The sequence below is a fragment of the Vulpes vulpes genome, chromosome 5, assembly GCF_048418805.1.
Source record: "Vulpes vulpes isolate BD-2025 chromosome 5, VulVul3, whole genome shotgun sequence".
Lineage (NCBI taxonomy): Eukaryota > Metazoa > Chordata > Mammalia > Carnivora > Canidae > Vulpes > Vulpes vulpes.
In genome coordinates this window covers 102519730-102535989 of record NC_132784.1, presented here as the reverse complement: position 1 = coordinate 102535989, position 16260 = coordinate 102519730, and the positions used below count along the sequence as shown (strand labels likewise).

The window sequence follows — 16260 nt, the reverse complement described above, 5'->3', positions numbered from 1 at the left end:
TCTTTCGTAGTTGAGTTACTAATGTAGCTCACTGACATTTTTCTCTACCCCAAGTCTTTTACACTCTAACTTGTCAGGTTATTAATTCAAAGGGGCTTTATATTCTGATGGTGACAACACTGCACAATCATACTATTTCACTATCAAACTCAGCATGGTATTTGTGGGACTCCAGAAACTTTTTTCTTTTATTCAAATTTACCCTCCTTTACTGCTGGATGCAGCTTATTCATTCATCAAGTTGATCACATTAATCTTCCATACACACCTAGGCTGATTCCCACCCCTTACTTTTGCTTATGTTGGTTTTCCTGCCCAGAATCTTTCCATCCTCATTCCCTAATTCAAGTCCACAGCCATTTGTCCCATGAGAACCTCATTGTTTCATGTAGAACACAGTGATCTTTGCTTATGTGTTTTTATAATATCTGTAGCCTAAAAACATTTAAACACTCGATTTTACATTGTTATATAACATTTAAATGCTTCGTGTATACATGTTCTATATCTCCTATTACCCAAGCACACACATTTTGTCTTTATTTTTCACCTATTACAAGTTATGCTAAATATCCTAATACATAATTAAATATTCAATGCTTTGAGAGATGAGAGTTGATATTTTCATCATACATTTATTTAATCCTACATTAAAAATTACCTGATCATTTGTGATAGCCATAATCTGGAAGAACTTTAGTGTTACGTATATAATTAACAAAAAATGACCAAGTTGAATTGGAAAGAAAAAAAGGTTTGTGTAAACATGATCAGGAAATCCAGATCCACAATCTAGACTGATATCATAAGGTATATGAAGTTTTTTTTTTCCCCCTTTGGCTCAAACAAGAACATTTTGTCAAAATGGTAATAAAATATTGGAATAAAATATTAAAGAGTGCCATGGGAACCCTAATTCTTCATAAAAATTCTATCTGTAGGGACACCTGGGTGGCTCAGTTGTTGAGTGTCTGCCTTCAACTCAGGGTGTGATCCTGGGGTCCCAGGATCAAGTCCCACTTTGGGCTCCCTGCAGGGTGCCTGCTTCTCGCTCTGCCTGTGTCTCTGCCTCTCTCTGGGTGTATCTCTCATGAGTAAATAAATAAAATCCTTAAAAAAAATTCTATCTGTCCTGTAACATGTTAATATTCACCTGTATAGAGGTAGGTGATAAAGAAATGATTTTCCCATACTGCTTTCTATCCTCATGTTATTTTGTACTTCCTGAACTAAGAATTAAAAGCGACGATTTATTGTGGTGGTGGCCACAGTAGTATTTAAATCTACTAACAATGTGACATAATTTAAAAAAATAACTCTAACTAACATGTCTGAACAATCAATGAATCCATGTATCAAAATATATGTAGATATAGTGGTTTTCATCACAAACTATTAAGGTAGCTTAAATTTTATTCCCTAGTGTTCTGGAAGTTAAACTCCAATCATGACTTTATGAACAAATCTACCAAAAAAATCCATACAAGGACTCACAGTTGGTTTATTTTTCTGCCTAAGCAAACAACCTTTACTAATCTATACCAAAAAGCTTCAGGTTGTTTCTCCAATATTTAACATTCATTCCTATGGTATAATAATGTTTTTTTCTATGTTATTCTTAAACATCAAAGGTATGAAACCATTAATCCAGTTAATAATGGTGCATATTTCTCAGAGATGTCTTTCATTTCAAATCAGCAACCAAAAGGTTTTCAGGGTCATTCTCTTTGGTTCTAATGAGAAATATGTAAGTGTTAAACCTGAACCTTCTTTGATCATTTACCTTCATGTACCTGACTCAGATCCTCAAAAGCAAAACTGTTCATGTTATCACTAAAAATATAAGCAGTCTCACTTCACGGTTATTCTCTGCTAGAAGAAGAAGTTACAATGGCATGGTAGTCTATATGGTGTTTTCTAGACTTTACTAATTCACTGGCTTTTGTGGAAAAGTCAGACCCTTGAATGTCACTTAATGTAGTCTTTCCTGTAGTTGATTATGCAGTGAATACAAAAGAGGTATCTGGAAAATGTGGAATTAATTTTGAGAGTTGGATAAAGACCTTAGAATAATAATGGTGACTATACAAGTCACCTATGAAACTGTTCTCTTGTAGGTGACATTAATTTCCTATCTACAGAGTCTTATTAGTGAATGTGTTATGTTTGTACCCCCAAGAAAATGAAATAATAATTTTCTTTTCTTTTTTTTAGCAGTCTATTAAAATGTCAAGGTTTATCTTGACTGCTGCTTTTTAATGTAAATGTTTGGGCTTAATTGAATTCCTAATATATGATGTCACTTGGAATTCTGATAGGGTCCAGTAATTTTGCCTGTAAAGATATATTTCTTCTTAAAATGAAAGTATAACAAAAATACCATCTAACACAATGGCAGAAAAGTGGTCACATAAGTTATCGTGAGATTTAAAGAGCTTTGAAGTAGAGGGACTAAGCTTATGTGTGCTTGCTCTCTTCTCAAGTATCTACTGGAATGTTTTCTATGTAAAAGTGGCCTGTAACTATTTGTAACTGATTAATTGTTATAGTTAGAAATTCTAGAATTATAAAAATAGAATTAATCTTGAATGCCAGAGTTCCACCCCTTTTTTTGAAAACAATGAGACTAAAAATAATTATTTTTTTTTACATTTACCTAGTGTTTTGCAAATAGTAGGCTATCCTTACCATGCTCAATTGCAAGAATATGTCATATCCAAATCTCTGGGGCTTTATTAAGAACTTTAACTATTCTGCTTACAGAGCTTATTTAAAAAATGCTAAAGATAGTACAGGTGTGTTATCTAGGCTGTATCATTCTGTCAAGTAGTCCTAAGTGCAGAATTAAAGTTTTGTAGCATTAACCTGAGAGTGAATCATTTTATTCAGGGTTGATTCCTAGTGGACAGCTTGATGTTATGATTTCATTTATTTCAACAAATGAAATATTAATAGATCATTGAAAGTGCAATAAAGTTTTGGTCAGACATTATGCCCTTATAGTATACCAGCCTCCCCCACAAAAAGTAAACTCATACTTATGATGAAATTGTTGCTCATTTTTTAAGAATCAAGCATCTCCTAGAATATGATGTAAAGATGTAAGCAATGTGAATGTACAGAATGATGTAAAGATATTTGTTATGGGAATCTGCAATTCCTATTATTTCTTACCACAAAACATGTCTGACCATGATATTTAAAGAATTATTAGAGAAACAAATCTGTTTATGTCAGTCAAAAATTAAAATATGTCAAAGTAAAGTGTATTTAGAGGGATTTTATCAAGTTTATTACTTGATATAATCTATAAATAAATACCTTCATTGATTATTTTTACCAGTTGATAAGTTTACCCATTGATAACAAGATTTCACCAATCTTGGCATTTATTTTGGCTACAAGTAACAAAACATCAACAACAGAGGCTTGAGTAAATAATTCTAGAGGTTGCAAATTGTTGCTGGCATTGGTTCAGCTATAGCAAATAACATGGTGGCCTCTCTTTGATTATTGTGATCTTTCTCAAATGGCTGCAAGATGATTGCTGAGGTTGCAGACATCATGTTTAGCAGAAAGAGAAAGGGGGCAGGTGATGCCTGTGCCATGAAGGCTGAAATTGCCTAGGAACCTTCAGAGGCTCCCACTGTGGTTTTCTAGTTGTGTATCTATGAGCAGCTATGTGACAATATCACTAGTGTGAGCTGGGAATGGAAGGCAAAGAAGGTGATTTTAAGTAGAGATGAGGTCTACCACACGTTCTAATTTCCACCTTATTTTTCACCTTATCATGTTGCTTGTGTCTTACTTTTCCTTACAACTCAAAATTTTCTGTTCATTTTCCTGCCTAGCCAAAACAATGGTACTTTTCTCCTTGTCTCTGAAATTCAAAGTGGACTCTTTAAAGTAGACTCTTGTCATGTGTTATCCTCCCAAAAACTTACCTAGTTTTCATTGATTCTCTAAACACATTGTATGGTAGTAGCATATATGAGCATACATATATTAGTATATATATTCTTTTGCTTCAGCTTCTTAATTAAGAAGTTGTTGACAGAATGGACTTTTTGACCAATCTGGGAGCTGAACTCAAAGTACATGAGGTTGATGGTGGCAATGCTAAATGTTGTCTACTCAGAGGTATTGATTATTCTATCCATTGCAGATCCCTTCAAGTTGATTGGATGTCTCCAGGGAAGCCAAATGGCATCATTCTTGGATATGATCTCTTACGTAAAAAGCATTCATGCCCTAAAATCCAGAAGTTAAGGAAGGACCACAGTGGTGTGCTCTGCAAGGCAGTAAAGTGTCAAAAACCTAAAACTGTCTGTGGACACAGGTGCTATTCTCCTGAAGCTAAGGTATATCTTTTCAAATGAGTCAGTGAAATATGTTTTTCTCACTAAACACTCCAGGTGAAATCACTTGCTTCTTAAACCACGGTTTGTCACGATCAATTTTTCCACTAGTCTATCAGGAAGACCCTGTGGAAAAGAAAGAATGCTTTATAAAAACCCTCTCATCCTCATGAGCATCTTAGCCTTCTCATTTTTCATCATCTTCACAGGAAATATTAGTTTATTGAAATGGTAAGGAACTCCTGAATTTGTATTTGATTGAATGACTTGAATTTTCCTTACAACAAATCCATTCAGATACAAGTGGCTGTTTGTTTACATCACACCAATGAGTAACTGTGAACAGGACCTTCCATGGTTTGTCAGAAATATTTTAAAATTATGGCCATTTGCAGATTAATGTTCATATTAGTTGCAGTTTAGGAATCAGATCAATAACACAGCCAGACAGAGGAGTTTGTAAATGGCTTTTATTGACAAATGATGCAGAAAATCCTTACTTTGAAGGTAGGGTTTCATATAATGAAATAATGTTCCTATTTGTCAACAACAACATCACACATTTAATGACTAAAGCTGTTACTAAATTCAAAAAATTCACTGCAAAAAGACACAGTAATTAAGAAAGTGAGTTGTCGAAGCAATATGGATCAAAATATAAATTATTACAGCTGACACTGGCCAAGCAGTGGCTATCAGCTAAGAAATGTTATAAAACGAGCAGTTACTAACTATACTTTTTTTTTTTTGACACATAGGCTCCAGAATTGTCATCATGCTTAAGATTTACATTATTTTAGGCCATTAAATATGCACTATCTGGTGAACATACTATCATAAAATAAAATTAGGTTTAGGATTTTTGAAGGGAAAAATGCTGGAATAAATTTGCCCATTAAAAATGTTCTCTAGGAGAAAGAAAGAAATCTTGATGCCTTAAGCAGAGGCTTATTTTTATTTTAAGAATTAAGGACACACATGGGTATTGACAGTTAAAAAAAATAAAGGAAGTCAATTAAAATCTCAAGAGAGGGGATTTCTGGGGTGGCTCAGGGGTTTAGTGCCACCTTCAGCCCAGGGTGTGATCCTGGAGACCTGGGATTGAGTCTCACATTGTGTTCCCTGCATGGAGCCTGCTTTTCTCTCTGCCTCTCTCTGTGTCTCTCTTGAATAAATAAATACAATCTTAAAAAAAAAAAAAAATCTCAAGAGAAAGTAATTGCTTGTAAATTTGTTTAGAGTTAACTAAGAATATATATTTCTTGGGTTAGAGGTTGGAGAGGAGACTAAGAATTTTTTGGCTAATTCACTGTAAATATCAGAAGAATTCAAAATACATATACAAAATTTACCAATATATTCAAACCCCAAGAAACATCAGACCTGTAGAGCTTGTTAAAACCCAGGTTGCAGGTCCCACCCCCAGAAACTGATTTGGTAAATCTTGGGTGGGTCATGAAACTGTTCATTTCTTACATTTTCCTGGGTGATACCTCTGCCTCTGTTCCAGGAACCCTATTTTGAGAACCACTAGACTGCAGGCTTGCTTTGGGAAACTAGAGAAACAAAAGGTTATTCAAATTTTAGGTACATGTTTATCAACTCAAGTTATCAACCCAAGAGACAACTAACTTGAAGACTGAATTAGAAGATTAAGAAATACTCTGATTATGTGGAGACCTCCCAAGAGAAATAATGGCTTGAAAATGTCACTTTGAGGACCCACCAATGATCTAAACGAAAGGGCACTAAAAAAAAACAAAAACAAAAACAAAAACAAAAAAAAAACACAAGTTTCATTTGGCTAAAGGAGCCTGAGAATGGCAATGGAAGAATTGGAGTGAACCAGTACTAATGGGCCACCACTAAATAAAATTCCACAAGAAAATAAGAAGGACTAGAGAATTGGGATGCATGGGTGGCTCAAAGGTTGAGTATCTGCTTTTGGCTTAAGGCCTGATCCCATGGTCCCGGGATTGAGTCCCTCATCGGGCTCCTGCAGAGAGCCTGCTTCTCCCTCTGCCTAGGTCTCTGCCTCTCTCTCTGTGTCTCTCATAAATAAATAAATAAAATCTTAGAAAAAGAAAAAGGACTAGAGAAGCTTGCTGAAAGAAAAGGCTAGATGTGCTTAAGTGTCTAGAAACACATCTTATATGAATTGGACTTTAACAAAGGCTTTAAGACCACACAATGGGCAAGATTTTAGGTCACTCTCATAAAACAAGAGGAAGGTATGCGTTGTTTTACTCTGAAAGCAAAAATGACCAGCGTCCTTAAATCCCAAATGAATGCAATAATTTTTTTGCTTAAATGTGGGACCTAATTTCAAAATTTACTTTTCACACAGAGTATGGCATCAAAGAGAAGGATCACCCAGTTTATCTTTGGCATTAGGTTAATTTTGAATCTTCACTGCTAATAACTAAAGACAGAAAAGGAACTCGATTACAGTTGGTTTAGCATGGCTACCTGAGAAACCGCAGGGGTGTATTTTGAATTTAAGAGCCATATTTCTTTGTTCTTTGATGATTTTTGAAAAATGAATGAAGTACTGCACTCGTGGTGCTTTTGAAGACTTAATCCATGTTCTACCACTATATATGGAGCTCGATTCACATGTTTATTGTAAGCTAGAAATAGCAATTGTGCAAAATGGAAAAAGAAAAATACCTCTTGAACAGTGGTTGATTTTGCCTGCCACAGGAAGCCTCTATCTAATTAACATGACCTATGCCAAGTGTAGGTTCTGAAGCTACATTTCAGCAACTAGTTAGCATTTGATTTGTTATATATACAGAGCGTCAGTCTCTCAGACCTCAAGTGAGCATGCAAATAATTATTTGATTGTTCAAGCACATAATTTCTTTTATAGCTCCTGGAAAAAAAAAAAAACATTGTTAAAAGAGCTTTTCAAAATTAATTTCCATATAAATTTCTTTTTTTTACATGATGGCTTATGGCATATACATATATATGTATCATATATATATAAATATATATATATATGTAAATGTTAGACTCTGTTGAAATTGCCTTGTCTGAAGATTGGGTTCATAAATAAGTAATCATATAAATTATAAGGAAAATGCTATTTATTAAAAAAAGAAAGAGCAATGAGAGATAGGTTTCCATAATGTGTTTTCAAATTAAATAGTCGTTACAATAAAAACATATATAAAGGCAATTGTTCATTTACAATTCTAAATCTTGGGATGCCTAGGTGGCTCAGTGGATAAGCACCTGCCTTTAGCTCAGGGTGTGATCCTGGAGTCCCAGGATCGAGTCCCACATCGGGCTCCCTGCATGGAGCCTGCTTCGCCCTCTGCCTGTGTCTCTGCCTCTCTCTCTGTCTCTCTCTGTCTCTCATGAATAAATAAATAAAATCTTAAAAAAAAAAATTGTAAATCTTCTTTACGTTGGGAGCACTGACATTCAAAAGAGAGTTCATATTTATAGACTGCAGGAACAGCACAGAGCATGACTGAAGTCTAAAAGAGGTACATTATATCAAATAGCATATATAGAATTTAAATGATGCTGGGAAGATGTGTTTTTCAAACCTTTGATTTTTCTCAATAACAGGTCAAGGCTTTTTAGAATATAATTGTATCATATGAGATAAGACGATATAATGCTTTTAATTAAACTGATATATCTTTAACCTCAACTCAACTTCAGGTTTGTTGTAATGGAGTTCTCTACGACCTCCAGCCTGGACACCACTGCTGTGAAGAGAAGTATATCCCATTCATTTTGAATTCCACTGTGGTTTGTTGTGGTGGCCGAATACGAGAGGCTCAACCAAATCATCACTGCTGCTCTGGGTATTACACTAGAATGCTACCAGGTGAGGATCATTTCCAGGTGTGCTCCATGTTGAGGAGCAAGAATTGTTGTCCTCTTCAAAGTCTTCTAGCTGGACTAAAATCAAATTGACATGAGACAGATTAACAGGAGAAAATCAAATTTGATACCGTGCGTGCAAGGAATCCACACGGACATGGAATTTCCAAAGACAGCCAGGCAAAATGAGGTATATGTGTCATTCTGAACTATGGGGAAGGGGTAGGGATCTGGGGCACCGGAGGAAAGGAATGGACTTCACAGAGCGACAGGAAGGAAAACAGATGTTTGGTAATTAGATGTTTGCCCTGCCATACAGATGGGTCACTCAGATGAAATTTATCTCTGCTAATAACCATTATTCTGGGAAAGACCCCCAATTTAGATTCTTCTATGTAGTTAAGGGAGACCGCACAGTCTTGATTGCCTTTAGCTCAAGATAATTTTCATGCTAGAGTGTCCCGTCTTGGAGAGCTGCCCTTGGCCCCTTACATCAGTAATCTGGGAGTCTGAAAAGGCCAAAACATGACTCATGCCCATCAACCATTTCCAGCCTCTCCTCAACAAAAATTTAATGATTAACACATAGACAATGGCCTGCTTTAAATATTTCTTCTTTCAACTGTGTTGAAATCTAAGCAAGACTACATACAAAAAGAAAGGGGGGGATCCCTGGGTGGCGCAGCTGTTTGGCGCCTGCCTTTGGCCCAGGGCACGATCCTGGAGACCCAGGATCGAATCCCACATCGGGCTCCCGGGGCGTGGAGCCTGCTTCTCCCTCTGCCTATGTCTCTGCCTCTCTCTCTCTCTCTCTCTCTCTGTGACTATCATAAATAAATAAAAATTTAAAAAAAAAAAAAAAAAAAAGAAAGGGAATACGAGGGACTGATGGTACCTACCACATAAGGAAATATATCAAGACCTGGTAACTCTCTGTTTATTTTGTGACTTATTTCATTCCCATGGCTACATATTTTCACCATAAATTCTGTGAATTTCTGAGTGTTCCACTCTATGAAGCCATTCTTCATTTCCTCCATTTCTATTCTGGACTATGCATGCATTGTCTCTGGATGGATTATAAACACAAATTCCATTTATCTGAGACTAGTCCCCTGTCAGGGTAGGTAAGACAGAAAGAGGGTTGCCGTAAAGAATAGCAAACAGGGATTTTCCCTTTTTACCCTTTTTTCCCCCCTTCTGTCGGATGACTGAATGAGTACTGGCCAAATTTCAACCACCCAAAACAATGTCCAGGTAATAACAGTTGGTATTTGTAAAACACAAAGTCTCTGGCAGGATCTGTATTTAAAGCTTTTACATAAGATACTTTATATAGTTTTAACAGCTTTAGAAGATTGATATTTTATCTAAAGTTTACAAATATGGACTCCTGAGTGGTTCAGTGGTTGAACGTCTGTCTTTGGCTCAGGTTGTGATCCTGGGGTCCTGGATGGAGCCCCACATCAGGGTCCTGTCAGGGAACCTGATTCTTCCTCTGCCTGTGTCTCTGCCTTTCTCTCTGTGTGTGTCTCTCATGAATAAATAAATAAAATCTTAAATATATATATATATATATATATTATATATATATAATAAAATAAAGTTTACAAGAAGGAAACAGGTTTAGAAAGGTAGTAAAGTTTACAAGAAGGAAACAGGTTTAGAAAGGATCAGTAGCATTGCCAGATTCACATAGGTGGAAATAGAAGAAATGCAAGGCAAATCTTAACATATCTTTCCAAAAGCCATACTTTACTCTGCTTACTCTTTTTTTTTTTTTAAATCTGTTATTTACTTTATTTTTTCCAAGTTTTTATTTAAATTCTAGTTAGTTAACTGGATGTTAGTTTCAAGTGAACTTTGTGATTCATCACTTACATATAATACCCAGTGCTCATCACAAGTGCCCTTCTTAATACCCATCACCCATTTAACCCATGCTCCCACCTCCCCTCCAATAACCCTCAGATGTTCTCTATAGCTAAGAGTCTGTGTACCCCCATGTTTATAGCAGCAGTATCAACAGTATCCAAATTATGGAAAGAGCCCAAATGTCCACTGACTGATGAATAAATAAATTATATATATCTCCCACACCTTCATATATATATATATATATATATATATATATATATATATATATACACACACACTCAGTCATCAGAAAGAATGAAACCTTGCCATTTGCAAAAATGCAGATAAAACCTGAGAGTATTATGCTAAGCAAAATAAGTCAGTCAGAGAGAGACAAATACTATATGATTTTACTCATATGTTGGAACCTAAGAAACAAAACGATGAAGGGGAAAAAAAAGAAAAGGCAAAATACTCTTATATAACCAAAATATGTTAACATGTGTTAACATAGTTTTGAAATTCCAGACTTCTAAACATCTCCATTACCACCACTGACAGTTACTATCTATCCTGGAAAAGCCATTGACAATACAGATTTTTTTTCCTACCACCCAAGTTTAATGCCTATGTCTTCAGAAGCACAGAAATAGGTATGGGACAAAGAGAAGAAAGCTAAGTGTTCAGATGCCCAAGGACAGCTGAATGCTTTGAGATACCTAGTTTAACAGGAAATTTATGCCAAACATTTAGTTAATTAGGTTATTGTTCAGTGTACTTTGTGTTTGGCGTAAATATATTGATCCAATGTATGTGAAATGAGAAATTGTCTTACCCAGCATCTCTTCAGCAAAACACTGGAGCAAAAAGGAAATGTGAAATAATTAAATACTACGCAAGTTTATTCAAGACAGAGAATCTCTACTCTTCATAATTTTTCCTCAATGTTAATAGACAAATCTGTCTTTACAGAAATACTGCTATTTCTTATTCTGCAAAAATACTTTCATAATTGAATAACTCTTAATCAATGAGATTTTCCCAATAAGAAAACACAATGGTGTTGGAAATAAGGATTTTATAGGAAAAGGTTAACTTCTTTACACTGGAAATCATCGTTTTAGCAACTAATCAAACTCTGCCAAGTGCTTTATTTTCTCAAAATAGTTTACACTTTGGGAGTCTTCTACTACACTTCCTATCTTGCCTCCCCTGCAAAAAGTTGCCCTGAAAATAATACATAAACAGATGAGATGGGCATGTTCTCTCATTCTCTTCTTTCCCATTGTTCAGACAATGAACCATACCAGGTTTTTCTCTAATTCCAGCATAGGACTAAATAATACTGTTTTTATTTCCAAGTTACATTAAAATTCTTGATGTTAAGATTTGCAAATAACTATTTAAACTCTGAGAAAATATCCTCTGTCCCTTAACATTAATGAAAAACAATTGGTTGCATCTATCATGGCTATTAACTCTTAGATACATCTGTGACTTTTCTCAACCCTAATACAAAGTTTCAGATTCCAAACTAAGAAAACAATCATTTAAAAAATAAAATACAATTCTAAGGTGCCTGAGTGGCACAGTTGAGCTGAGCAACTGACTCTTGGTTTCAGGCCTCAGGTCATAACCTCAGGGTGGATCAGGATCAGGCCCTGGAATGGGATGGGCTCAGCTCTTAGCATGGAGTCTGCTTAAGATTCTCTCCCTCTTCCTTGGCCCCCCTCCCTGCCCTTGAGCTCTCTCCCTCTCTCTTTCTTTAAAAAAAAAAAAAAAAAAAAAGAACCCTTTTTCCCTAAAAATAAAATAAGCCACAGAAGGCCAAAAGTCATATATCGACCTTACACAAAACCTTTTTTTTATTTTTAATTTTATTTATTTATTTGAGAGAAAGAGAGATCACAGACAGAAAGGGAGAGAAAAAAGCACACTTGTCACTGAGCAGGGAGCCTGATGCAGGGCTCCATCCCAGGACCCTGAGATCATGACCTGAGGGGAAGGCAGACACTTAACTGACTGAGCCACCCAGACACCCTCTACAAAACCTTCTAAGAAGTAATTTTTAAACAAGAATTTCTAAAACCTTCATGATCTGCCTATGACACATACTCAAACCTCAAGCATTTTTTTAATAACTTCCAAACTGTTGAGTGTGGCCCATATTCAGATTCTTTTTAAGTAGTTAATTTTTCACAGTATTGGAATGCCTACCATGGTGTCAAGGGAAAAAAATGCAATCTCATGGGATAATCAAAGAGAGTGTTTTGCTGCAATCATTAATCTCAATGTACCTAAATGAAGAGATTATATTATGACCTCTATCCTTAGGCAAGAGTCTCTGTTAACTGCTTTAACACTGTTTACATCAAGAAAGCAGGCATAGTGACCCCAAACCATCTTGTATCTAAATGCAATTAAAATTCAATCAGTACGCTGTCAGTTCAAGGCTAAGATGGGTATAGGCATTTTGATATTTATAGATAAGTCTGAAATATTGGTTAATAATATTTACTTCATTTTTTTCTCACAACTTCCCTTTATAGCACCCTGGAACAAAGAGTGGCAGAGGAAAGAATGCTTATTCCACTCCCCTTTTTTTATAAATATGCTAATGACCTCAAGCTAAATGTTAATGTGGGTCATTCTTTGATAAGAATAACAATTAACTGTTAAGACTGCGTGGTAGCTTTTAGAGAGAAAACATTTTCAAGCCTGTCGTGAAATAGATTCATTTTGAGAGGTTAATGAAAAGGTGACTGATCCTTGTATCTTATGTCTAATAGACCTTTTTTGAGGGGGAAAAAAAAATCAGTTTTGCTCCTCATTGATATAATCCACATCTCTTTTTATAAAGCCTTTTCTTCTTTCAGTAACTGAATAAGAAACTAAACCAATTAATATTTGTTATCCTCAAAACTGGTTTAAAAAAAAAAAGTGTTGGTTTTTCCCCAAATATATATATATATAGATGTAGACTCTGTTTCTTCTAAGACCACTGTTGTCCTAAATGATATTTAATTAACTGGTGCTGCCCCTGTACCAGGAGGCACATTAAAGAAAGTTTGCCAAGAAGAGACAACGCTCTCTGGCTGTGGAGATTTAAAAAATATGACAATCCTCTAAAGTAAATATTAATTCCCTATTTTGCAGATAAAGGCTTAGAGGGCTTAAGAAAACTGCACAAGCTATACAGGTAGAAACGTTATTTTTTTTTTTAAGAAGGAATTTTAAGATAGATCTGTCTGATTGCAAAGTCCTTCCTCTCAGTCACAAGTATTATATACTGCCACCTGTATTTCAGAGAGGTAGTGATACTTCAAAACACATGATTTTAATTTTTAATTAATACAAGTTCTTATATCAGATCATTATTATTACATTATCACTTTTACTATTATCATTATTTCATATTTAAGTAAAGAGAAATGCAACAGTTCTTAACTATAGAATATCTAAATATATTCTCTTGGGCAGCCCTGGTGGCCCAGTGGTTTGGCCCTGCCTTCAGCCCAGGGTGTGGTTCTGGAGACCCGGGTTCGAGTCCCATGTCGGGCCCCTGCATGGAGACTGCTTCTCCCTCTGCCTGTGTCTCTGCCTCTCTCTCTCTCTCTCTCTCTGTGTCTCTCATGAATAAATAAATAAAATCTTTATAAATATATTCTCTTGACTAAATCATCCATCTTGCCATTTTATTTTCTACATTTATAATGGAAAACTATGACCCAAAATTATCAACTATAATCAATAACATTTTATCTTTAATAGTTTTTTCTAATTTTTTTCTTTTTAGTTATAAAATTTAGAAGGCTTCTAAATTAATAGGACAGAAATAACTTTTAGAAACAATTTGCATAATTCATTTAAAGTTTTGTCTACTTTTGATACTATATGATGAAATTAAACAGTGATGCTGTGAAAAAAAAATATGGCAACCACATATGAAACCAAGTTTGAAAATCCTTTTACCCAGAAGAATGTAACAAACAAGTACAGTGATTTTACTGTTGACAGTAAGTTCATTTCTCTTCATCAACCTCTAATAGAATCATCACAAAAAATTTAGAATTTTCTTCAGCTTCTACATACCATGTTACAGGATCTTTTCAAAGACCAGCAACTAAGCCACTGTCCCCTGCATTCTAGGAATTTATACCTTGAGAAAACTGATTAAGCCTTGGCCCACTCCTCATTATTTTTCCTAGAGAAATGAAATTGTGTTTACATAAAAATCTGCACACAAATGTTTATAGCAGTTCTACTCATAATTGCCAAAAACCAAAAATAGCTCACATGTCCCCCAAATGCCAAAAATCAGAAATAGCTCAAATGAACAAACTGTAATATATCCACACAAAGGAATACCACCCAGCAATCAAAAGAAGCAAACTATTAATAAATACTATAAAGATACTATGCTGAGTGAAAGAAGCCAGTCTCAAAAAGTTATGTATATGAGATTCCATTTATATGACACATGGGAAAAGATAAGCTGTAGTGATAGAGAACGGAATCGGTGGTTGCCAAGGGTGATAGATGGGAGGAGAGTGTTACTGTGAAAGAATAGTATGGAATTTTGGGGGTGATCAAATTCATTTGTAGCCTAATTGGGTTTTTGTGTTAAAATTCACAGACTTATGCATCCCCCAAAAGGTCAATTTTAAATGGATGATTTTTTTTTAAGCCGTATGCTTTAGAGTTCTATTTCTATTCTGTAAATAGGAAAAGTAAGACATAGGAATAAAACTAAGTCACCCAGTTCGTCAAGATTGAAATTTGCAGATTAAAAATTAGATTGAACTCTTAGAGATACTGTCTTATGTAATATTGTGATGACTTTATACATGTAACTTAATATGTTTTTCTGGTATATTGGTGGAACAGAAAGAAAGAAAATTTATCTCCACGAAAATTACTTTGAAAATTCCTATTAAAAAAAAAAAAGCAAGCAGAACTATCCCAGTTAGAGACTAAGCTCCTGATTTCAGTTAATGATGTATATGATCATATTCTAATAAAAGAACAAAATTCTCTATAAAATTTTGCTGGTTTGATGCTGAGTAGCTACTGGATAAGAATGATGGGCTTTGGAGTCAAACTGACTGGCTTCATAGCTCATTACTTTCACTTATTAGTTGTTTAACCTTCATTAAGTTACTTAAACTAAATATTATTAGTAGGAGACTAATGTCTCTGATTTCCACTGAGCTCCCGAATTAGAACCCCCAAAGTTTTCATGTGCAAATAGAAGGAAAGGTTTATAGTAATTGGGGCACATAAGAGTAAATGGCGTTAAGAGGCATCCTGTAGATGACAGGGTATAGTCTCTTATGAATTATTCTAAAGCAAAGACTCAAGTGTGTCCACTTTCATCAGATTCTATTAAAGGGCAACTGGTTCATAAAAGCTAGGAATCAAATGTCTAATGAACATTGAGATCCTATGAGCTCAGGGATCGTCATTGATCCTTGTAGATTCTAAGAGACCAAGCAATCCTTTATCTAAGCTGACTTTTAGCAATTGACTGGGGAAGTCACAAATAGCTCCCAACCTTTAAAGAGAAAGAGATTTTCCGTTTTGCATGACATCACAGTCTAAAGTCTAGACCTAGGAAATGTGCTTTATTCTGAAAAAAGGGATGCTTGGAAACTGTCCTTTGTGTGCTACCACTGTCAACAAATACAGAGAATCAATTTGTCAAGCTTTCTCAGGAACATAACAGAAGATCATCCACACATGTGTAAGAGTGGAATTTTAAAGAGGAAATCAAGTATCTTTAGTGTATTAGTTTCCTAGGATTCCTGTAACAAATTACCAGAAATTTTGTGGCTTGAAACAACACAATTTTATTATCTGACATTTCTCAAAGTCAGAAGTTCCAAATGGGTCTCACTGGGCAAAAATCATTGTGGCAGCCAGGCTGCCTTCCCTTCTGTAGGAGAGACTCCTTCTTATTCTTGCCACCTTCCAGAGGCTTCCCACATTCCTTGCTTAGGGGCCTCCTTCCAGCCTTGCAATGGCCAGCCAAACCTTGCTCACATACCGTTATCTAACTTAATTCCATCTGCTATTTTGATCCCCTTTTGCCATGTAACATAACATATTCACAGATTAGTACATGAACATCTTTGGGAGGTCATATTTACTTACCACGCTAAGGCTGTGGTTAAATAATTGTAAGAATTAAGGTGGCATTTCT

General features: G+C 35.3%; 1 protein-coding gene across 1 annotated transcript in view; it reads left to right on the top strand.

Annotated features, from left to right (window-relative positions):
• USH2A (usherin) overlaps positions 1–16260 on the top strand; it is a 684230-nt gene that overhangs the window by 494957 nt on the left and 173013 nt on the right. Inside the window, exons 48-49 of the mRNA XM_025991680.2 lie at positions 4166–4361; positions 8037–8205. Of these exons, the coding sequence (XP_025847465.2) occupies positions 4166–4361; positions 8037–8205 (365 nt within the window). The remainder of the gene's footprint in view (positions 1–4165; positions 4362–8036; positions 8206–16260) is intronic.